This window comes from Pseudorasbora parva, chromosome 5, assembly GCF_024679245.1.
Source record: "Pseudorasbora parva isolate DD20220531a chromosome 5, ASM2467924v1, whole genome shotgun sequence".
Classification (NCBI taxonomy): Eukaryota; Metazoa; Chordata; class Actinopteri; order Cypriniformes; family Gobionidae; genus Pseudorasbora; species Pseudorasbora parva.
In genome coordinates, this window is record NC_090176.1 from 14,955,066 (window position 1) to 14,978,555 (window position 23,490).

Sequence of the window (23,490 nt, forward strand, 5' to 3'; positions counted from 1 at the left end):
ATGAAGTGACAAGAATACTTTGTGTACAAAATAATAATAATAATAATTACTTTATTCAACAATTTTGTTCTGGCCTGTGCCAGAACTATTTTTTTGTTCACTGTGAGCCATGAAGGCAGCGTCTTCATAAAAAAACACTGAGCAAAAACACAAAATAAAACACAGGGAACAGAGAACACCTGCATAACATTAAATAAGCCAAGTACATCCAGAAGCCAGAGCCAAGTTTACAGGTCAACTTTATTTTATAGCACCTTTTAAAATAGAAATTGTTTAAAAGCAGCTTCACAATAATAAAGAGGACAGTAACATAATTTATGATGTGAACATCAAATATGAGCTTGATTTGAGAACTTCAAATTCTGCTGTAAAGCAGATTTAGCAGAAAAGTGTCATTATTCAGCTCAGTAAGTTCAGTGATAATTTCAGTTCAATAACTGTGTAAAGTTTGTTCATTATAAAACTACTTCAATTCATCTATACAAAGCTCTAGTGATAACAGCATAATTATTTGACTTGTTCAATGTTGATTCAGCTCAGTTCAATAATGTGTTGATGTTGCAAACTTCTGTTTTGAAAAATATTCAGCTATAAAGCAGAAGACAATAGTGACATTATTCAGCTCAATTCGGTTCTGTTCTCATCCAACAGTGTTAGTGTAGTTAAATCAGTAATATTGCTGGATATTAATTGACAAGTCAGTAGCGGAGCTATAACAAGCTGCCATATCTGTCCTTGAGGGAGCAAGTCTAGTTTGACATGGTCTGGTTCCCTGACTCCACCCATTTGCCTAGCTATGCCTCTTCCTCCTGGGTCGCTGACAGACCATGCGCCTGTGTCTAGGTTAGTTCCTTAGTTCTCTGTATTTAAACCCTCAGTTTGGTTCAGCCCTTTGTCGTCTGTCCTGTTTGTCTTTGTTTTTGAGCTTAGATGTTTTTGCTTGCTCCTACATGTTTTGCTCAGTGTTCTTTTTTGTTTTGGTTAAAAGTTCAAATGTAGTGCTGCATTAAGATCCCCCTCTTCTTGACTCCTCCATAACAAAGAGACTATGGCCCACAACACTTATAAAGAGCCACATAAGGTTTATGAGCTGCAGTGCAAATACTCTAAACCATTTGAAACATCAGACAAAGAATATCCTGACCTGACTTGTCATATCAGTATCAAGCGTTACCCAAGACTCATTTCATGAACTTCACATAATTTATTTGGCTTATTTCGAATAAGCCTATACGCTTAACATACATATAATTTAAATCATACAGTAGACTTGCAAGTTATAATATACACAAATGACTTACAATATTAAAAGAGAGGTGAGTACATTAGTTTTCAAATGTTATGTTATGAAGTCAGCTGAGGATTGTCTGAGAATGTGAATGTCACCTTTAAATAACACAAACACACTATGAACAGTATTATGTACACTGTAGACACTGATTATAGATTTTTATGAGATGAGTCTGAGATGTTTCTTGATGAAATGAGCAACAAGGCGCTGCGGTCTCAGCTGATATTCCAGAAGCACATCATGAGGTGTAGAAATTTGATCTCCCTCAAACCTGTTCAGCAGTGTTACACACACCACTGCAGCTAAAAAAAAACAAAAAAACATCATGCCATTAGCCACTTTGAAGTAGTTTTAGTTTTAAAATGTTATGTGATGTATTCTGACTTATTTACACTGTTAAAGAGCTGGATTCTCATGCTTAAGATGGCAAAAATGTCAAACAACAAGTTGATGCTTTTTTCTTGATTTACCCCGAAAGAATGGAAGTGAAATGTGACAAATGTTCCATAGGTGGGGTACATTGTAACATGTTAGGGGGCACATTGTAACATGAGAAAATGACAGCTTAAAATAATATCTGATATAAAATTTAAAAAATCCAAAACAAACTAAAATATTTTGTCAATAAAATGCAATAAAAACTTTTTGAAATAATATAATGGCATTTTCTATCATTAAAAATACACAATTTTTTTGACAACAAACACCACTAATATACAATATTATATACCACGATATACAGTAGCCTAAAAATCTAGATGCACCCTAGCGGCAGCAAATCTAATCTGCCTGCGAGTGTCGTCTAGCAAGTCTCAATACACTTTGAGAGCAACTCGCCAAACTCTGGTCGGGCCAATCGCATCGTGTATAGAGTTGGTGGGCGGGGCTTAACATAATGACTGCCGAGTAGCACTTGTGTGCTTCTAGTAAACACAGAAACTGGTGAACGGCGGTCTTTCAAATCAGCTTTGACCGCGACTCTGGAAGACTTGGAGTTAAGCTTTTCTCTGAGAAAAGAACAAAGAACGGAAGTGAAGTCATTCTTAAGAAGGGAAGATGTGTTCTGAGTTTTACCGACCGGATACGCCGAAAGTTTAATCTTTCAACTAGCTCTGGTTGGTTGTAGCGCTTTCCAATTGCTTGCACGGTGTGCAGAGGGAGTTTGAAAGACAACCGTTTATCCCGCCCCTCGGATTGAGCCCTGTCAATGGTGAGTTTCCAGACCAAACATCTTGAGTGGGTCTGGCTTGTCAGGCTAGATATACAGCATAGTTAAAAACAGAATAATAATGAATCATTTCTGAACATTGACTCTTAGTCCTTATTTACTCTTTTTCTCATGGTTTCTCAAAAGAATTCATAAAAGTATAGAATATAATATCATAGTTCTAGGGGCTCATTGTAACGCAGTGTTAGAAGACACTGAAAAAAGAAGTATGGATCTTTCTTTTGTGAGCAAAGTGGAGTATCCGAGGTCCCCCCACCTGTGCGACTGGGATTTAAACTGTGGCTCGTGTCTTCTGCTGTTAGATAAGCATTAATGAACAATCTCAACTGTTAAATAACATATATAAGATAAATAATATCCGAGTTGTCTTATTTTAAATAAACACAGATGAAAAATAAAAAGAAAATGTACTTTTTCTATGGTAAAATAAATGTTAAGTGATGTCTTCCAAAGATTGTTTTAATTTTGCAGTTTTAATTTAATTAAATTTTTTATATAGTTTTGATATGGCAACTAGTAAATACACAAAGTTTCGTCATCCTGGCATATGTGGAAAGTGTTAAACCAAAGCCCCTTTCACACTGCACGTCGGACCCGCAATATTCCCGGAACATTGCCGGGTCGCCTTCTGTGTGAAAGCAACCACGTCCCGGGATTGACGCTGTGTGAACAAAAGCCGAAACTAATGCCGCAACGTGTATGTAGTTATCGTGCGACTCCTAGAGCTTGTTTTTTCAAAAATACAACCCTGCAGTGCCAGAAGAGCTAGTTGGTGTTTTAAACGCAGATAGTGTTCGTATACAAAAGAAACTAAAATTAAACAAGCAGAAATGTGCGCAAACTGGACACAAGTTGAGACCACAGAGCTCCTTACTATCCGCGCTGAAGCTGAGATCGCTCACCATTATACGTCACATCAGGATGTCACGTGTCAACTCGACCGTGGACCTTTACGGGTAGTGTGTGAAAAGTGCACATATTACGGTATTTCGCTGGCAGTGTGAATAGACCAAATCTAGCGACCCGGAAATAAATGCCGGGTCGCATTATCCGTGTATTTGCCGGAATCGCAGTGTGAAAGGGGCTCATGTGTGTTACAACTAAACCCGCATTAGGTTGTGCCCGCGCTTCCCTACTAGAAGAGTCTTTTCAGTTAGAGCCATTCATTATTGGAATACCAATTGAGTTAAATGATAGTACATGTTAATTAACATTTAAATATAATTTAAAAATATGGCAAAAAGCAAATCAAACTTGTGTAAATCATGTGTAGGCCTAAATGCTAAAAAAAAAGTCATGAGATCTTTCTTATATGTCAATTTGAACATCATGGAGCTTATGGGGGCCCCTTATAAATGAGGTGCATACTTGCTTACTTTGGTACTCAGTAATATAGTAGTCATGATGATAACAGACTATGTAAACTTCTGGGATACCTTTAAGATTGCAGACACGACACATAGCAGCAAAGACAGTGGATTCCATCTCAATGTTCCTGACTCCTGCTTCATAGGCTTTCCTCAGATATTCTAATTTTTCTTCAGTGGAAAATGAGCACAGGGCTCCATCTAGTCGCCCCTGACCTACAAAAGGAAAAGGAAAAGGAAAAGGAAAAGCAGATATAGCTATAGATCCATAGGTCACAGAACATCTATTTTAGTAATCCATGTAATCCATCTATATTTTATAAATATAGTCACAACCCAGGTAGCCCAGGTATAAATATAGTCACAGTTAAAGCAATTGTTAGGCAAGTCTAATACGTAAAGCCAGGGACACACCAAGCCAACATTCGGCTTTCAGGCAACGTCTGTTTTTTCCCCAGAAACAGGTGACGACACACTGGGCTTTTATCAGCGATAGTTATTTCATATATATAATAGTGTTATTTCAAATCAGCTTTACCAAACGGACTTGGGACGAGTGCATAAACAAACTTGTAGCCAATCAGCAGTAAGGGGCGTGTCAACTAATGACGGAGAGAACAAGCGCATTACCCGAGTAATGACAGAAAGAGAGAGATGGCAGATAAAAGAAAAAAGGGGAAGATGTCTGTGGAACAAAAGAAAGTTTACGATCAGGCAAGAAATATCAGCTTTCTAGCGCTGGAGAGAACTCAAGGAGCGAAGGCAGAGTGGGTTTTATTTCTTCTCGATAGGCAAGTAACATTGTTTTGTTTTGTTTCACAGAATTAGTATATGCTGGCTTTTTCTTGAATATGCTTGTGTGTCATGTTAGCTTGTTTGCCAATTTGCAAACGTATCGTCGTTCACTTCAGCAATGATAAATACCAGTTCATTTCCACACTGTATAAGCCTGGAGCGTCTAAACCTTAAACCTCCTCACTGTCTGTTTCAGGCATCAGCTCACAAAATGTGTCTGAACAGTAAGATAATATACTCCTTACTATATGTTTGTTTCATTTTTTCCATGATCTATATCACACTCTAATTTTGTCATAATTGTAATTGTCGTGCTCGTGCCATCAAGTTGTTCATGAGAACTTTTTTGTGATTGCTTTAAATGTATATTGTCATAATTGTATATGTTCATTAGTTGGTCTGTCGTGCTTATGCTTTAACCAACCCAGGCTCATTGGAAATACGTGACTCTGCCTACATTTTTGCAGGACCTGAAATATGTACCTCCAGGTACGTTTACCTGCACTTTTTGGGTGAAACGTCCACCGGTGGCGCTAAGTGGTAATATTTTTTCTCCATTCCCAGACTGATCTCATGAAATGGCGTATGTATGACACGCCAATTCGGATGCCATTTTGGCATGCTTTTAAGACGCATAATCGCCTTTTAGCGTGTTTATCAACGCCGTTACATTCTACCCCCCTACACTGCCCCTACCCCTAAACCTACCCATCACAAGAAACATTCTGCATTTTTATATTTAAAAAAAAACAATTTAGCATGTTTATAAATCCATTTACCTTGTGGACACACACACACACACACACACACACACACACACACACACACACACACACACACACACACACACACACACACACACACACACACACACACACACACACACACACACACACACACACACACACACACACACACACACACACACACACACACACACACACACACATTGTAACTCAATCCCTTCCCTAAACCTACCCATTTGTGTATTATAAAAAAAGGGATATAACAGGCAGATACGACTGCATGCATAATTTATTCAGAAAGTACAAATATCCCTAGTGTTCCGAGGCCAAACGAACGATTGATTTCGGTGAAGAAAATCCCCAAAAGCGATCAGAACGTCGAGTCCATCCGCCAAAGATTAATAATAAATTTCAAATATTGCCGCCGGAAGAAACGTCACGTCAGCTTTGACAGCATTGGCTGTCGTGTGTCTCGTGACCAATTGTGTCATTACGTCAGCTTTGATTGTAAAATGCCACTGGCTGTCGTGTCTCAAGACCAAGCCTGCAGTTTCCTCCCTCTCATTTACTGAAGCTTTCGCGCCTCGATCGCCCCCCGGTGACCGGTCCCAGTATAGGCGCCCCTCTGTGCTTTCTAATGGACGCGAGGCAAACTAAATAATAAAATTACACATCAAATATTTTTCCCCCAAAGTTAGTTTATGTCACTGAAGGCAGTTATCATCACGATGATTTCATTTCAAGTGTTCGTTTTTAAAATAAGTTTAGTTTTAGTTAGTTATCTGACGCTTTAAAAACAGGGGGTGTGACGTCATGATTGACAGCTGAGACTGACGTCTTCTCTGAGTGAAGTTGTCACTGAGGCACTAACAGACTTTTTTCTGAATTTTTGGGAGCAGATTGGTGCTTTAGCTTTAATTTCTACATTTCCATAACTGTTTATTTCACACCAACATAATTAATTGTTCTGCATCTGCGAGAGTGTGGGCGGGCTTTTGATTTCGCAGCTGTACTTCCTGCTCTACTTCCTGCGCTCTACTGCGCAACTCCGGTCCCGAAATCGCTACTGCGCAGACTCGGTCCCAAGATGTCAGCGCCGTGCACCCCCGCCTGAAAGCTTCAAATATGGCAAGCGGAAACGGATGATGTCGAGTCGTCCATATTTTTTTACGGTCTATGCTCAAGACCGATCACGTCACTTGCCTTGTGTATGATTTGAATTAGAAATATGAATGAACGAGTGCGTGTGTGTGTTCTGTTCGCAAAGGAGCACGATCATCATTTCAACGACTAAAACATCAAGATCAACTCTGTACTTCACATGAAGATATCGTATAACTTCAGAAGACTTGGAATGCAACATGAGTTAATACTTTTATACAGTTTTTTGGTCAGTTTTTTGCAATAAATACATGTGACTGTACATTTATTTGCCCGTTACGTGTTTTTTATTGAGAGTTAGGGTATGTTAAGGGTAGGAGTGGAGTTAGTTGCTCCAAAATATAAAATTAGGCTATAAATATTCATTCTGTGAGATCAGGTTGGCGCGTGTATGTTTACGCGAAGTCATGATGTCATGTTGTGCATCTGGAATGGAGAAAAAATATTACCATTTAGGGCCTCCGGTGGACGTTTCACCCAAAAAGTGCAGGTAAACGTACCTGGAGGTACATATCTCGGGTGTTGCAAAAATGTAGGCAGAGTCACGTATTTCCAATGAGCCTGGGTTGGCTTTAACTGTATATTGTCATAATTGTATATGTTCATTAGTTGGTCTATCGTGCTCATGCCGTCAAGTTGTTCATGAGAACGGTTTGTGTTTTTGTGATGGAAGGGATGACTTAAGTTTTTCATTGAACATTCGACATGGACTACTGTAACACTCTGTTGTTACCTGGTACATTGTACAAAGTACGTATGTTTGAGCGGTGCTATCAAAATATGGGTGTGTTTTTGTTGATAATTTGAAATATCAACAACGGTTACCAGAAAGCATTTACCCCCTCTTAAACTAGGGCTGTATCTGTGTTATGACACACACACAGTAGCTAGTGAACAGGTTTGGCATCATAACAATACTGTATCTTATACTATATTTTATATAACTATATTGAATATTTTAGCATGGCTGGAATACTGTATTGACCAATCAACATCCAGGACCAAAACAAAGTGTTTTATAAATATATTTTTTACATTTATGGATTTGGCAGACTATTCAAAGCAACTTACATTGCATTCAACACATTTGATGAGTTAATGAATTCACTGGTAATCAAAAATATGATCTTGGCATCACCAGCAATGTACTGTATGAGCTATAGGACCAAACTCAGTATGGACTAATAATAAAAACTAAATACAAAAAATTGCAGTACCTTCGTAGAAGTCATGCGTGCACATTGTGTTTCCAATAACAGTGGGGATATCTGGAAGCTCTGAGGAATACTGCAGCAGCTCTTGGGCTACATCTTCATCTAGCTCTGAGCTTCTGATGATTACCTTTCCCAAAACCACCTGCTCAAACTGTGGCCTGAAGAAAGAGTCCACAGCTTTATCTGTTATCACAACAGTACCTGCAGCCAGACCTGTGTATTCAAAGAAAAAAAAATATGTACTTTTTTTCCAGAGTAGCAAACCCATATATACTGATGAGGCCCCCCATCTATCCAGCAGTTTTAAATTTCACATGTAATACTTCAGAATTGACTGATTGATTGACTGATTTATTTTTGAGTCTCCACAATTGCCATTAAAGTTAAAAATCGCTGATGCATTTGTGCTGATGATGAAACAATAAAACAGGAAGTGACTCACCAACTCCACCTGATGTGCCAATGCGAAAGATGATGACATCACGGCAACGAGCGTGATAGAGCATTTTAATGAGCTCATGCAGCATGATGGAGATGGAGGGAACGCCCATGCCATGCTGTCAGACATAATGGAGAACACATCAATTACGAATAAAGTGAAAAAAGTAATGCTGGCCCACTATAGATTATATGATTGATGATGCTAAATCACATTTCATTAAGTCATTAATTGTTGCAAATATATGGATTATGCATGTATATACTATAATGTAAGTCTGACCACCAGTTCTCCACGCACGCACGCACACACACACACACACACACACACACACACACACAAACACTCTCATGTTTTATGTGGACATTCCTTAGACATAATGCTTTTTATATCATACAAACTGTATATTATATCTCCTAACCCTAAACCTACCTATCACAGAAAACTTTACATTACATTACATTACATTACAAAAAATCTATAGTAATAATCAGATTCCCTATCCCCCATTCTACTGAAGAAAATATGCGTGGTGCTTGTCTAAAAGCAAAACCTTACTGGCCCAGGTCAAAAGAGTCTGCCAAAAAAGGTCCATTTTTTTTTAACTTTTATAAAAGTAATAATACAACTATTCTCAACAAGTTGAATGATTTGAAACACAATTTATGTGACAGTGTAATAGTTCATTTCCGTATTTAATTTTTATTGTGTCTTTAAATACTTAAATGTCTTGGGTGCCTATGTATCCTGATGCCCTGGTGAAAAGTAATACATATAGATTAAAATTTAAGGGTGACCACATTTTTTTGGTCGCCACTCCAAAACTGTGGAACTTCTTACGCTTTCCAATTAGATAGTTAAAAACGTATCTACCTCAGGCTTTTAAATCTTCTGGGTTTTGAGTCATATTTTTCTGTGGTTATTTTGCATTCTATTGTATTGTGGTTATTTATTTTATTATTTCTGAATAGCACATTGGGGAACTATGTTTGCATTAGATTGTGCTATATAAATACAACAAATGTGAATTTGTCAACAACAACAACAAAAAAGTAAAAAAAAGAAAAAGAAATGTGTATGTATTATTAACTTACAGTAAGTATAATATTTAGTTTTTTTTTTGGCAAATCCATAAGTCCATAAGTAAAACACCATAATTGTTTTCCACCTCATTCTATATTACAATATTATTGGCTCAGTAATATTCACTGGCTTTGAGACAAAGAACTTGACGATATTTATCCTTGATACAGTGAAATGCTCATTCAATACATGCACCTACATCTCATGATCTTCATAAAAACTGTTCAAATCAATTTACAGGTATGTATGATAGATAAACTCTAATTTAAACCCAAGCCTTGTACGCATGTCTAATACTCACACTAATTGATAGCACAGGTCCCACTTTATACATAGAATATCGGTCTGTTCCCTCACAGATATCTCTGATGTCTGTAATGTTGCCAGGGAGCTCCAGTTGCTCATGGATAAACTGGGCAAAAGATCTCATCCGATTTGCACTTCCACCAACACAAACAAACTACAGAAGAGATGTCAGAAAAAAACACAGCAAAATGATTCACTTTCCAAAAGTAACATTTTGCTCTAAACTATATGTTTGATTTTGTTTTGTTCTATGTACTTTTGTCTTTTTCTCCTTATACAGTAGGTTTCAAGACTTGCCCTTTACTGGTATTAGCTCAAGAAGTCTTAACCAGAAAAGGAAGATGTATTATTTCAGCTACTCCTAAATCTTGGTTCAATGGAGAAGAAGACAAAAGGTCACTCTAATTCATATTTGTGTCATGCACCTTTTTGGAGTAATACCCTTATGTTACAGTGTGTCAGTCATCCTTTCAGTTATCCTGTCTTCTCCTCAAAAGCTACATTTACTTTCTGTAATATATTTAATAGTAACAGACATTGCTTGACATTAACTTTTTTGCTCACCAGCCACTGCGGCAAGTGGTTTTTCAAAGTTAATACTTGATTTCGAAGATTTAGAACCCTTTTAAACTTTCAAATGCAGTGACCACCCAAATCAAGACTACATTGTGTATCAGATGGTATGTGCTGGTGGGCAATATGAGTATACAGTATTCTAATTTGAGAACTTTAATATGGATTTATTTTTGTTAGGCTATATAAAAGAACAAAGTAACAAATTAGCAAATTACAAAAACAATAGAATTCAATTGGAAAAGCCTTATAAAAAAGATGTCAAAAAGGTGTCTGTTCAATGTCTGGTCAGGACCCCAATTGACCCTGGTTTCTCCCAAGGTTTATTTTTCTCCATCATGGCCTGAAGGAGTTTTGGTTTCTTGCCACTGTCGCCTTTGGCTTGACTTGCTCATTTGGGGACACTAAAATTTTGATCTAAGTTTTCGACTTAATATCCAAATAAAATATTTTACTAAATTAACTATATGAACTTTATTACTGATTTTTGTCACTATATGATAAATTGAAATGAGCTGATAACATCACCGTTTTCTCCAGAACAACTGTACAACCAAATTTGGTTGCAAAATGTTCCTGTTTAACACTGTGAAGCTGCTTTGAAAACAACCGTCATTGTAAAAGCGCTATATGAATAAAGTTGACTTGACTTGCTGTTCACACCTTCACATCGCCAAACATCTGGGGCAGGTCATGGGTCTTAGTGCCCAGGTTGAAGTGGTACAGGATGTCCTCTTCCATGGTGTCTAGGTGAGGGTTTTTCACATACTCCACCTGTCTGTGACACATCATATCTGTTATTGCTGTGGACTAAAAGAATAGACTGTGAAAAACAAAACAAAAATATATAACTCATATTACATCCATATGTGTAGTAGATAGTGTAAAGAAATGTAAAATTATGGGTATTGTGTTTTACTCAAAAAGTCTTAAAGTATCTAATAAAAAATAAAATGAAAAATACTTAGAATGAAGTCGAGACTAAGGAAATTTTCTCATTGAAATATGATTACAAATCAACAAATTTTCTCAATATCCTGACATTAGAACTGAACTGAACCCAGTGGCTTCAACGACCCAAACATCTTTACACATCCATCAAACTGAAATTGTCCAGCTTCTTAGCTTATCTTCTTTGATCTGTTAAAGACGCATGGTTTATGAGTAAATTAAAGTTTTCTTACTGAATGTAACTGCTGTGTTCATTTCTCATGCTGTTCAGTAAAATAGGTGCCATGATTGCGAGCCTAGTCAATCTGCAAGAAAGCTGTAAATATAAATTCATTGTATTTTTACAGATAGATAGGAAGAAGAAATATGCAGAAAATATTCTATTGTTGTACCTGGTACCAGTTGAATCTTTCAAGAAAATCCTTTAATCCTTTTAAATTGTATTATTTATTTATTTTTACCCTTTTACTGTGCAGATCTTTGTGCAATCAGGAACTTTGTAGAATAAAAATGTGTCTCTCTAAGAGAGGCTCTTATAGAGCTCGGTATTCATTGATTGGTTATAAAGGGAGGTGTAGCAACTGCTCCCTCTGTCTCCACCAGGTTACTGATCTCCTTTGATATGTTAACAAATAGACATATGCTCTACAGAGAGATGCAGCATTGTGCCAACATCAACACAGACAGATTTTTAAGTGTGTGCACAGTTTGATGTGCATGCATATGTGTGTGTTTGTATGATTAGCTTATCTAAACTATCTTAACTCCTTAAGGATAAATCTTGTATTCTGGTAACTGATAGTGACCTTCAGCACTCATCATCTGCTCCAATCTATCCATTAAAAGAACATTTTCAAATTTTACTTTTGTAAATAAAAATAAAGCATAGCTAGAGTTCTAGATATTAATATTGTTCAAATGTCAATTTATTTAAGACAATGTTGAAATGCAGAGCGTGTAACAGTTATGGTAAGTTCTGTTTAGTTTCCTTGTGTTTTAGATTGGTTCTCCCTGCTCAGTTGCCTTTGTTCTTGATCCCTTTTTGTTTCCTTGGTTGCTAAATAGTTCTACACTTGTTCTTTTTTCCACTGATTACCTTCCCTGTGTATCTCAACCCTTTGCCTAAGTTGTAAGTAGGGGTTCTGTGTTCCTAGTAGTTAAAAGTTAGATTGTCTTTAGAGTGTTGATTTCATTACTGCTAATGCTAACAGATCCAACACAGACTCACAAGAAAAAAGAAGAAGAAAAAAACAAAGAAAAAAAACAACAACAACTTAGGCTGTCTCTGGCAACATTTTTTTAAAAACACAAAATACCTACTAACATACATATCACTGCAGTTTCCAAAAGAAATGAACACTAGAAGCAGTAAAACAGTGTTGCCATATTCACGTTGACCTTTTCCGGAAAAAAACTAAACAAGCTTTTAGCGTCACTCACTGGTCATTTCACTTTGAAACTGTTGCAAAATGTGCACGATGCAACATATTTTGCATTTACACAAATGTTGCCACAAGTTTGTTTTTATAATGAGCCTAGGCTGTACAGACTGCAATATTTTTATTTGTTTCTTTTTGAAGATTCTTTACTATGGACTTGCCGGTCAACTGCTCTGCCTGGAGCAGACGCAACAAAGCATTGAGGACCACACCAATGATTTTTTATTTTTATTTTTTATTTTACCTGGCGGGCATTGCGAACTTTCCGGGCTGAAAACCTACACGTATCTGACAAATGATCCAAATAATTAGTAATTCCTGAAGGATTTGGTAATAGCCTATTTTATCCATTAGCTAACTAATGGGTTACCATGATAGGCTATTCACTTATACTCACTTATACTCACTTATTCACTTATATTCACTTATGAGTAATTAGGCTATTCACCTAATTACTCACATATACTTAAGAGTAATTAGGCCTATACATTTTGCATTTTTCACATTAATTATAACCGTGTTAGTAGTTCTTAGTAGTTCTCTGGAAGGAGAAAAAAACAACAACTAGTTATTGATTAGCTAATAGTAAACTACCACATTCAACTTAGTACTATTACTTACTAATTTGTGAATCAGAGATTCTTCTAGTTAATTATAGCAGAATGTCAAGTGCATTACTCATTTGTCCTTGTGTAGTTATTCATTAAGGATGGAACAGTATTCTAAAGTGTTACCCAAATGTGTAGGCACTAAACAGTACTCATTATCAATTCAAATACCTTTTTATCTCTTAAAGCTACATTCTGCATGAGTTTTGTTATGGAATGACCAAAATGAACAAAAGTCCATTATTGAGCAAGTTCATAAAAAAAAAAAAAAAAAAAAAAAAAAAAAAAAAAAAAAACAGATCCCCATGGTATCTACATGGTAAGGGTATTTACCTCTATCTGCGTAAAGAACAGGGTTATGCAACAGCTGTTCAATAGATTACACATTAAGTCAAAGCAAAACAACATGACACTGTGAATTTGAAAAGCACACAGTGTACTTTACATAAACATTTACTTTCACATTGCTTACAGTACTCTCAAGATATTTTATCATATGCTTTATCATGAGAAGCCACAAAGATGTAACATTTAAAACATTTAAAAGCTACAGCTTGAGAAAGCCAACATACTGACATGCTATTGACTGACTTCATGGAGTATTTTCAATGGGTTGAAGGGCAGTTACTGTTTTTACAAGTCCAATTGTTTCAAAGCAGCTTCACAGTATGTAAGACTGGAAAAAAAAAAAACTAGCAAATGCTGAAATTTTTAACTGAGAAACAAGGACTCTAAGAAAACAAAGGAAATTAACAGAACTGTTCCTCACACATCATTAGTGACGCAAGTCTCACCTCAGTATCACCTAATTTACATCTTTCTCTGTTGACCCCCTCTCCTACTCTCTCTCATACTGAGATCACTGAAAATACACCCAAAATCTCTTTGATTCAGTGTCAATTATCATGATACAGTATATGATACAGATACCTTAATATGGTGGGTGTGGCTTTGGTCTTTTGTCAATACAGGTCTATGGGCATTTCAATTTCCATTGCTAACATATATGTTTCCATTTAAATGTTCCTGTCTTGGTCTGGTATTTAAGGGAATGTTGCAAAGAGATCAGGGCTCAATACTGTAATCAGGTCAGCCCGTAATGCTGGATGTCTTAAGATAACCCAGCATTATGTAATCTTCAGAAGTAATTTATGAATTTATAATTAATAAATTGTTACACTTTGATTGATTCTGACATGCTCTGGTATTATTCAGGTTATGATAGTTAGTTAAACAGAATAATTAAATGTGTGGTTAATTATTAAATATAAATGACCAAATAAACAATTGCAATTCTAACCTAAATTTGAAATTATGATTAAATGGTGTCAGATAAAGAGGAATTGGAAGAAAATCCCTTTGCCCAGCTGAAAAGAGCGAACGCACAGCGACCTTCACCGCTATCGTTAATTTGGGCGGCCTTACAAGCAGTATTACCAGGTAGATACTGCAACAAAATTTGTTCCCTTTCAGTCGGTCACGTTCGACGTACGTCAGAACTGAACTGACGAATTGGGATCTGAACTCAGAGACCTATCCACTTCAAATGTATAAAAATGAGCCAATCGGAGATTGGCATGTGATCCGCACATTCCACGCTCCACCCCGCAGCGCTGGTATAAATAGGAAGTGGAATGGCAGATCAATGCTTTCAACTTCGGAGGCGAACAGTAGTGTTTGCTGTTTCCACGAAGAGTGTGTAAACTAGAGTCTTGTGAGAGAGGAAGGAGAACTGCCAGTGCGGGTGAAACGGCGCTTCAGCGAGTGATCGACACACGTTGGAATTGTTTGCATTCAGTCTAAAAGAGCTTTGTTGGTTCGCTGGGCGTTTTCCACATACATTGAGTGTCACACGCAGGCTTGCACTGTGGACTGCGTGCTGACCACAGTCATCTCCATGAGTGCTTCAGCACATCTAAAAGAGCAGTTTTCCATCCTAAAAGAGCAACACGGTTTGACCCTGCGTCTTTTTAAAGATGTCATTCAAACAGTGTGTTTCTGGGTGCTGTCGCTTCTTGTCCCCGCTTGGTGGTCACGTTTGTTGTCTCACGTGTTTGGGCGTTTAGCACGCTGAGGCTGCATTCGTGAATGAGTCATGTTCTCATTGCGGGAACATGACCATCGCAGTGCTAAGGTCCAGACTCCAATACCTCAAAGCAGGTGGAGCATCCTCGCGCATCCCCCGGTCTAGCGGTCCTTCTGCGCCTCCCGGAAGTGCATCAGGAGATCTGGAAGTCATGGGCAGCGCCGTATAGCGCTTGTGTGCGATCGACGGACTCCTCCGTCCTCACTTCCCTCGATGGCGGTGCGGTGTAGGGTTACGTGGGAATCCCTCCAGTTGAGCGGTCGGTGGCGATGCACCTTTGTCCCAAGACCGCTGCGGACTGGCGTGGTGCCCCGCGCCTCCCCTCCCAGGCGTGTTAGTTCTCGTCCGGGCTAACCGGCAAGGCTTACACAGCCTGTGGAGAAGCCGCATTGGCATTGCATGCCATGGCGCTCCGGCAGGTCTACCAGGCCAAGGAGCTCATGGAATTGCACGAGGGAAGTTCCAAACAGGGCAGGAACTGCGTGCGGCGACGGACCTCGCTCTCCGAGCGACGAAAGTCACTGCACGCTCCCTGGGTTGGGCGATGGCCACGCTGGTGGTCCAGGAACGCCACCTGTGACTGAACCTGGCAGATATGCGTGATGCGGACAAGGTGCGATTCCTGAACGCCCCTATCTGTCAGGCCAGCCTCTTCGGCGACGCCATCGAGGACTTTGCCCAGCAGATCCTGCCCCGGCGACCTGCTGCTGCCTCCACCCAGTCGCCAGCCGCAGCTCATCGCCGAGGGCGTCCCCCGGCATCCACCTCCACCCCTGCCAAGCCAAAGCAGCAGCCTCCACCGGCCAAGCAGGGTGCCGGGCGCAAGGGTGGTGCCCAACCTGTCCAGGGCGCTAAGCCTGCCGGCAAGCGCAAGGGGAAGCAGCCCTGAGACAGGCAGCCCAGGGAGGACAGGAGCTGCTCTTCCGGAGATGATGTCCGCATCCCTCCCCCACCCCCTGGAGGAGGACCGGGGGGCCCTGACTGGTCGTTTACATCTGCCGCCAGCTCTCCGGAGCTCGGCGGTACCCACTTTTTCACAAAAAGAGCAGTTTCCTATCCCCCTGGGGCCCAAGAGGGTCATGGTGACAGTTCACGACGCGTCCGGGCTTTGTCTCTCCCTCCCCTCCCCTCGCCAGGGGGCAGCAGAGTGGGCCTCGAGGACGCCTCCGGGCCTTCTCACCCACTCTCTGCCCCACCCGGGAACACTCAGACAACACTCCGGGCTGCCCACGGGCTTCCCGAGTCGGGTCTGAGCATCCCACCTCTCTGCCTCCGGGCAGCGAGCAGCCGAGTGGGCTTCAAGGAAGCCTCCGGGCCTTCTCACCCACTCCCTGCCCGCACCAGGAGTACTCGGGCAACACTCCGGGCCACCTCCGGGCCTCCCGAGTAGAGCCAGAGCACTCTGTTGCGCTGCCCCACCCCGGGCATGTCTGTGGTGCCGTTGGTCCCACTGGTACGGTCCCTGGGAGCGTGGCTACAGCTCCCTCGACCGTCCCGTTGGCTCATCCGTACCCTCAGACTCGGGCTACGCGATTCAGTTGGCTCGCCGGCCACCTAAGTACAAGGGCGTCCTCTTCACCTCAGTGCGAAGCAGCAACGCTCAAGTCTTGCGGTCAGAGATCGAGGTCCTACTGGCGAAGGACGCGATCGAGCCGGTTCCTTTCAGCCGAGATGAAGACAGGGTTCTACAGTCCCTACTTCATCATGCCCAAGAAAGGGGGTGGGCTACGGCCAATCCTGGACCTGCGCGTCCTGAATCGGGCCCTGCACAAGATCCCGTTCCGGATGTTAACGCAGAAATGCATTTTTCAATGCATCCGTTCCCAGGATTGGTTTGCAGCGATCGACCTGAAGGACACATACTTTCATGTCTCTATTCTCCCTCGACACAGACCATTCCTACGCTTTGCGTTCGAGGGAAGGGCATACCAATACAAGGTCCTGCCCTTCGGGCTGTCCCTGTCGCCTCGCATCTTTACGAAGATCGCGGAGGCAGCCATTGTTCAACTCGGGGAACGCGGCGCTTGCATTCTCAACTATCTCGAAGACTGGCTCATTCTCACCCAGTCTCGGGAGCAGTTGTGCGAACACAGGGACATGGTTCTCAGTCACCTCAGCCTGTTGGGCCTTCGGGTCAACCGAGAGAAGAGCAAGCTCTGTCCTACTCAGAGAATCACTTACCTCGGTATGGAGCTGGATTCGGTCAACCAGACTGCGCGCCTCACGGAGGAGCGAGTCAGGTCGGTGTTGAACTGCTTGAATATGTTCAAAGGCAGAACAGCGGTCCCACTGAAACTTTTTCAGAGGCTCCTGGGGCATATGGCATCTGCAAGCCGTGGTGACGCCGCTTGGATTGCTTCATATGAGACCACTCCATAGGCTCTGTGCACAAAGCGTAGTGACGAACTTCCGCTGTCGCCAGAAGTCGGCATTTCTGTTTCCGGTTTTCTAACGCATCGGCCAGAATGTCTTGCTTTACTAGATGTCTCCAGGACCTTCCAAAAATAAGCGTCAGCGATGTTCATCGCATCGTCGATGCCTGGTCTCCTGCTCCGACAAGCAAGAGGGACAAGGGATTTAAACTTTATATATCAAGTTACCTGCACAACTACGAGGGTAAGTAGTTTAATCTAACGTGTTATGCCGGCAGATAGCGGCTAAGCTAGTTAGCGACGTATTCGTTTGTAGTGTAAAGTTAGTATAGAAGTTTGTTTTTCTTAATTTTAAACGCAGACGGTTCTTTTGTGATAATTGTAATCTCAATGGCATTAACTTGCTCTCCTCTCAGTTTCTAATAAAGATCAGGGCACAGGCGCTGTCACTGTCAGGGCATTGTGCTACAGGTCCATGAGGAAAGCAGAGAAACCTCACAGTTTGAGAGTATGGTGAAGCTAGAATTGATAAGCCAGCAGTTGTAGGCTTGTTACTTTAATAGCCCGGTGTTCCTGATGTTCCTGGGGATTTAGCAAAGGTAATCTTGTTTAGTATTATTATAACTCTTAAATGAGTAACGTTATGTAATGAAAAGAGTGGTTAAAATTGACAGGTGAGTTTACTTTGCTTGTCCCCATTCGGGTTACTGCATGCGTTCTTGTTGATGTTATAACGTTAATATTATTACTTATATAACCCGGTGTTCCTGGGGACTCAGCTAAGGGCATTCATGTTTAATGTAACTATATTGTAGGCAGGTAAGTTTCCCTAGCTGGTCCCCTCTGGGTAAAATGTGTTCTTGTTCAAGTTTTCCTCAACTCAGTCATTCGTTTAAGATACAATCTTGTATTATTTAAAGGTATTAGGCTAACATGTTTCAAATAAACATTTAAGGATTTTGTTGGCATATTATACTACATAATCTAGAATATTAGATATAGAATGAAAAAACAAGATTATGTCCTAAACAAATGATTAAACAGTGATCAAGCAATGACAAATCAGTATTTAATACTTCATTTTACTTATGCAGGTGGTGTTGAAAGACTCCAGTCCTGTGGAGCTTATTGAACACAGCTGCACATGTGTTGCTGGAGCTGCATTATGCAACCACTGTGTTGCTTTGCTGTTCCAGTCAGCACATTACTCTGAACTGAATATGTCAGTGGTCCCTCCTGTGCTAAGCTGTACTGAAGGGGAACAGCAGTGGCACAAGCCCAGAACTTTAGTAAGTGTGCACTATAATTATAGACCTGTGGCTATATTTTCTAACTACATCTAACTTTTAACTGTATCCTCAATAACTTGATAGGGTATTAAGCCAGGCCCTGTGGAAAAGATGGTCGTGTTGTCTGCTAAGCCAAAGTGTAGAGCAACAACTGAGGGTGTAAGGTAAAAGCTGATTATTGGAGATTTATTACATGTTGCATGTTAAATTAAAATTCCTTTGTGGATATGCCACTTTCCACTCATGAAAGTTTTATGTTCTACACAGGAGCACACTCTACAAAGGCCTGACTGGAGATCTACCTGATCTATCCGTCCTTCAGGTGAGTAGGGATATAACAATCAAATTTCACTGTACAGTTTATCATAACCAAAATCTGTAAACCAATATTTCATGATTTTCTGATTACAAATCCATGCATAACACACTGCGGATAGAAATTACAGAAAAAAAAGTTACTGGTATGATAATAGTGGTTATTTTATATTATTATATTTAGCGAATTGTTATATTATTATTTCCCAGGTGAAAGAGGTATATAAAGATTTCTCTATAGCTGAGGCACCGATGATCTGCAGCTTGGGCGTCAGCTGTGAAATTCCCCTGGTCGACTCTGCCCTGGGCAAGGTTCAAGCTGGTAGTCCCTTGTCCTACCAACAACCTGCAATAGCAAACCGAAACCTCTCCTTCCATGCTGCCCCACCACAACCATCTGTGCCTCTTCAGAACTACCGCCTACAGCCATCTAGTTGCATGTATGTCTGTACTGAACCACAACAGCTACACTGTAAGAGTCTGGAGGTCACCTGGGACATGGCACACAAATATGAATGTGCTACCAGAGACCAAAGTTCATGTACTGAATGGCATCAGCTAAGGAGGCATAGACTGACTGCCTCACGGTTTCGGGAGATCTGCCAGGTTCGAGAGAACACAGAAGAAGGTCTGGCGAACCGGATACTGCAAGGGACCCGGCAGACGGCAGCTATGAAGAGGGGGCTCGAATTGGAGGCAGATGCAATTTGGGAATATTGCCAAATAAAAAGGGTCAACCACTACCCCTGTGGATTAGTAATTCACCCAGATGCTCCTTGGCTGGGTGCATCACCAGACGGGTTAATCTTTGACCCTTCAGAGCAATGTCAGTTTGGGCTGGTTGAGATTAAATGCCCAAATGTTAAAAGCTATGTCGACTGCCCATATCTGAAAATGAAGGCAGGCAAATTGGAGCTAAAACCAACACATGCTTACTACTGGCAAATACAGGGGCAGATGTTATTAACAGGGATGATTTGGTGTGATTTTGTTGTTTCAGCCGAGGAAGACATACTCATCCAAAGAATTTACAGAGACAATGATGTGATCAGAGGGAAAGTAGACAGGTTTTATTTCTATGTCTACATACAGAAATGTCTGCTTCAGGAGTAGGACTTCAACTAATGTTTTTTTTGTTTATTGTTTCCTTTTAAATGTTTTATGCTTTGTGTTATTATTAAAATTTAAAATTAAAGATGTTTTTATGATTAATAAAAGTATGTTAACACTGAGCACCCCAAGAAAAAGACTAGTCATTTATAACCATTGTACTAAAGGCAGATGTCTCTGGCACTACAACCGTCTTTAACAGCAAATGATAGTAAATGATTACATGACCATGCCTGTGATTTTTAGGTGTTTATTATGTTCCACCTACAAGTTAATATGAAAGTTTACAAAAATATTTACAAATTATATCTGAGAATCATTTTGCAAGTTTAGTTATTCTTATGAATTTGTTGAACAAATAGTTAATATAAATCTCTTTAAAATATGGCAACAGTAGCTCACAAATGTATAAACATATTTACTAATTATATCAGGCAATTTACAAAATGACAGTTATTATTTTGTGAACACAAGTAGTTAACATCAACCTCTTTAGAAAATGGCTACAGTATCTCACTTCATAATCTCCATTTCTTGACCAAAGGTCCATTTTGGTAGTTTGAGAGGAGACAAGCAACTGTAAAGATTTGATTTATGCTCCCTGCAATAGAGAGAGGGATAGTAGTGTCAAAGAGTTTATTCTCTTTAACTCTTCTGATTAACCTTTCGATGTGTACTCTCAAACGGGCAATGGACTGCGTCTTCAGAACATCTACCTCAGACATTTGGGCCTTCTTGGAGAGGAAGGCAGGACGATGAACAGGCCCAGGTACAAGGTCATCCACCAAGAATCCCTTGTCCACCATGATGGCCATGTCAGGTGTTAAGAGTGATGTAATCCCTGACTGACGAAACACCTCTCTGTCACTCATGGAACCCTCAAAGAGTGCTGACACAAAAGTCAGGGCTCCGTGAGGGGACATGCCCACCATAGCCTTAAAGGTGCAATGGGACTTGTAGTTTGAAAAAACTTCGCTCTGAAGGAGCAGGGATGAAGGTGTTTGACACCGTAGCTCTGTACAATCAAGCACTACTTGTGTGTTGCTGTAGCTGCCATCAAAGTCCCGAGGAAGACTGGCCTTCACAGCTGCAGGAGACATCCATATACAGACTGAGCCCAGTAAGCTGTAGAGGAAGTTGGCCCAGGTCACAATGATTCGGCTGACTGTTGCTCTGTGGATGTTAAATCTGTGAGCCAACTCTCTCTGGGTACAGCCAGTGGACAGGTATGTGAGGAAAAGAAAAAGCTCATCTATCGGCAGCAGTTTCTGGGAAGAGATGAGTTTAATGAGTAGGGGTGTACCAAGATAATGCAATACAAACATGTAACAATATGTATCATGGATGGTAACAATCTGTATTGTGTATAATACAGATTGTCACCCAAAAAGAAAATTACTGTGATAGAAAAAAAAAGTTTACAGAGTGAACTTATTTTTAGTGTCAGTACTACATGTATCTCTCATATTGGGGTGTGTGTGTGTGTGTGTGTGTGTGTGTGTGTGTGTGTGTGTGTGTGTGTGTGTGTGTGTGATTGAGAGAGAGAAAACTTACAGTTGGTCTGGATATAGGGCTTTCAATTGATGTGCTAGTGGCAAAGGGTTTCTTTGCCCTGGTGACCCTAACCATTTTTGCTGTTGCTGTCTCGATCAGGTTCCAGAACGCCATCAGATGCTCGTATGAGGGGAATCTAAAATACAGTATTACAATCAAAATTAGTTGTTTTCGTCATACAAGCTCAAGAATATGATTAAGATGACAGTGAAAAACAATTACTTGGTCAGTTAGTCAATCAGTAAAATGTTATGAGATGATGTTGATATTACAACTGTCTTACCTGGTGTAAAATCTGATGTCTTCGGGCGACGAAGCAAACCGTTTAAGTCCAAATGAGTGATGAAGGTGAACTGTTTGGAGCTGCTCCCTCAGTGCCTCGATTTCCCTCAACGCATCTTCATACTGCTTTCGGTCTACACATACAGTACGACTGGTAGCGTAGTCGTGGTCTACAACCATCGGAACCATGGCGGGATGCTCAATGTCTTCCTCGGGTCTCGGCGGGTCAGGTTCTGGACTTGGTGGTCGAGATCGGCGCTCCCAAACACCGGCCCGTGACACCTTTGTATAGTTATTCCACTCGAATAACGATGGAACAGAACCTGCTGCTAAAACCCGTCTACCCTTAGCAGAAGTGCGGATTTCATTCTCGGTGAAATGTCGACTGCATACCTTGGTGTGAGTGGTAACCGAAAATCGCGCCCTCCTTATTTTGTGCAACCACTGCGCACGAAGGTTGGTGTCCTTCGGGAAGCGGTGGAAGCTCAAATGGCTGTTGTACCGACTTGAAGCCGAGCAAAGTGGCACACAGCAATGCTCCTTAGACCCACTCATGGTACTTTGAAATCTAGATGTGTCTCGCACATTATATTTCTTTTTCCGTACAACAACAGCAGCACACATCTTGTTTGTTTGTTTATAGCGGATGAAGACAGGAAGTAAACCGGAAACTGATATGCCGACTTCTGACAATAGCGGAAGTTCGTCACTGCGCTTGTGCACGTAGGCTATTGCCAGTGGTACTATTCCCTGACCGGGGGTACCCTCGGCACAGCTGGCCCCAGGACCTACGCAAGTAATGGTTCCCCCCAGTGAGCCTTCTTGCACAGACACTGTGCAAAGTCAGGGAGGACGAGGAGCAGGTCTTGCTATTTGCGCCGAGCCAGTATCTTCCCGCATCCTCGCCCCTGGTGGCCAGAAGTGCTAAGTGCCCATTCTAAGTGTTGGCTTGCAATGCCACTCCCGCCCTCTGGGCCAGATACATGCGTTGATTGTCTCCAGTTGTGTTCCCCGGGAAACCGGCAAACCCTGTCGAGCTCCTCCGTCACCCCATGCGGTGTCATACGCTGCGGACCGTCTGACGCTAGGCCTGCACCCGTATGCTTGTGGAATGTGGTTGTAGGCTGGGTTCCATATGTAGCGGTTCCCTCACGGCAACCCCGTATGTGTATTCCTCCACGGTACCAGCTACCCTGACAGCTAGCCCCGTGTCTTTCCCTTGACAGAGCCCGCTCTGTCGTCTCTGGGCATGTTCTTTCCCCCCTACAATTAGGTTGGAAA

The 23,490-nt window shown here is 41.0% G+C and overlaps 2 protein-coding genes across 5 annotated transcripts; one reads left to right on the plus strand and one right to left on the minus strand.

Moving 5' to 3' along the window:
- Positions 1-222: 222 nt before the first annotated feature.
- Positions 223-11,697, minus strand: upp2 (uridine phosphorylase 2). Of its 4 annotated transcripts, none has more exons than XM_067443282.1 (8): positions 11,547-11,697; positions 11,388-11,470; positions 10,867-10,981; positions 9,626-9,784; positions 8,245-8,359; positions 7,806-8,015; positions 3,956-4,102; positions 223-1,593 (listed from the first exon to the last, which is right to left on the minus strand). In XM_067443282.1, exons 2-8 carry the CDS (start codon positions 11,438-11,440, stop codon positions 1,451-1,453), a joined length of 942 nt encoding a protein of 313 aa, XP_067299383.1. In that variant the 5' UTR covers positions 11,441-11,470; positions 11,547-11,697; the 3' UTR covers positions 223-1,450. The 4 variants fall into 4 exon arrangements, with proteins under 4 accessions (XP_067299383.1, XP_067299384.1, XP_067299385.1 ...); XM_067443283.1 differs by having other exon boundaries at positions 11,388-11,459; positions 11,547-11,694; XM_067443284.1 differs by having other exon boundaries at positions 11,616-11,662.
- A 7,304-nt stretch (positions 11,698-19,001) lies between these two features.
- On the plus strand, positions 19,002-20,376 carry LOC137075846 (uncharacterized). Its single transcript, XM_067444799.1, has 3 exons — positions 19,002-19,112; positions 19,216-19,270; positions 19,474-20,376. Exons 1-3 carry the CDS (start codon positions 19,060-19,062, stop codon positions 20,374-20,376), a joined length of 1,011 nt encoding a protein of 336 aa, XP_067300900.1. The 5' UTR covers positions 19,002-19,059.
- The last annotated feature ends 3,114 nt before the right edge of the window (positions 20,377-23,490 follow it).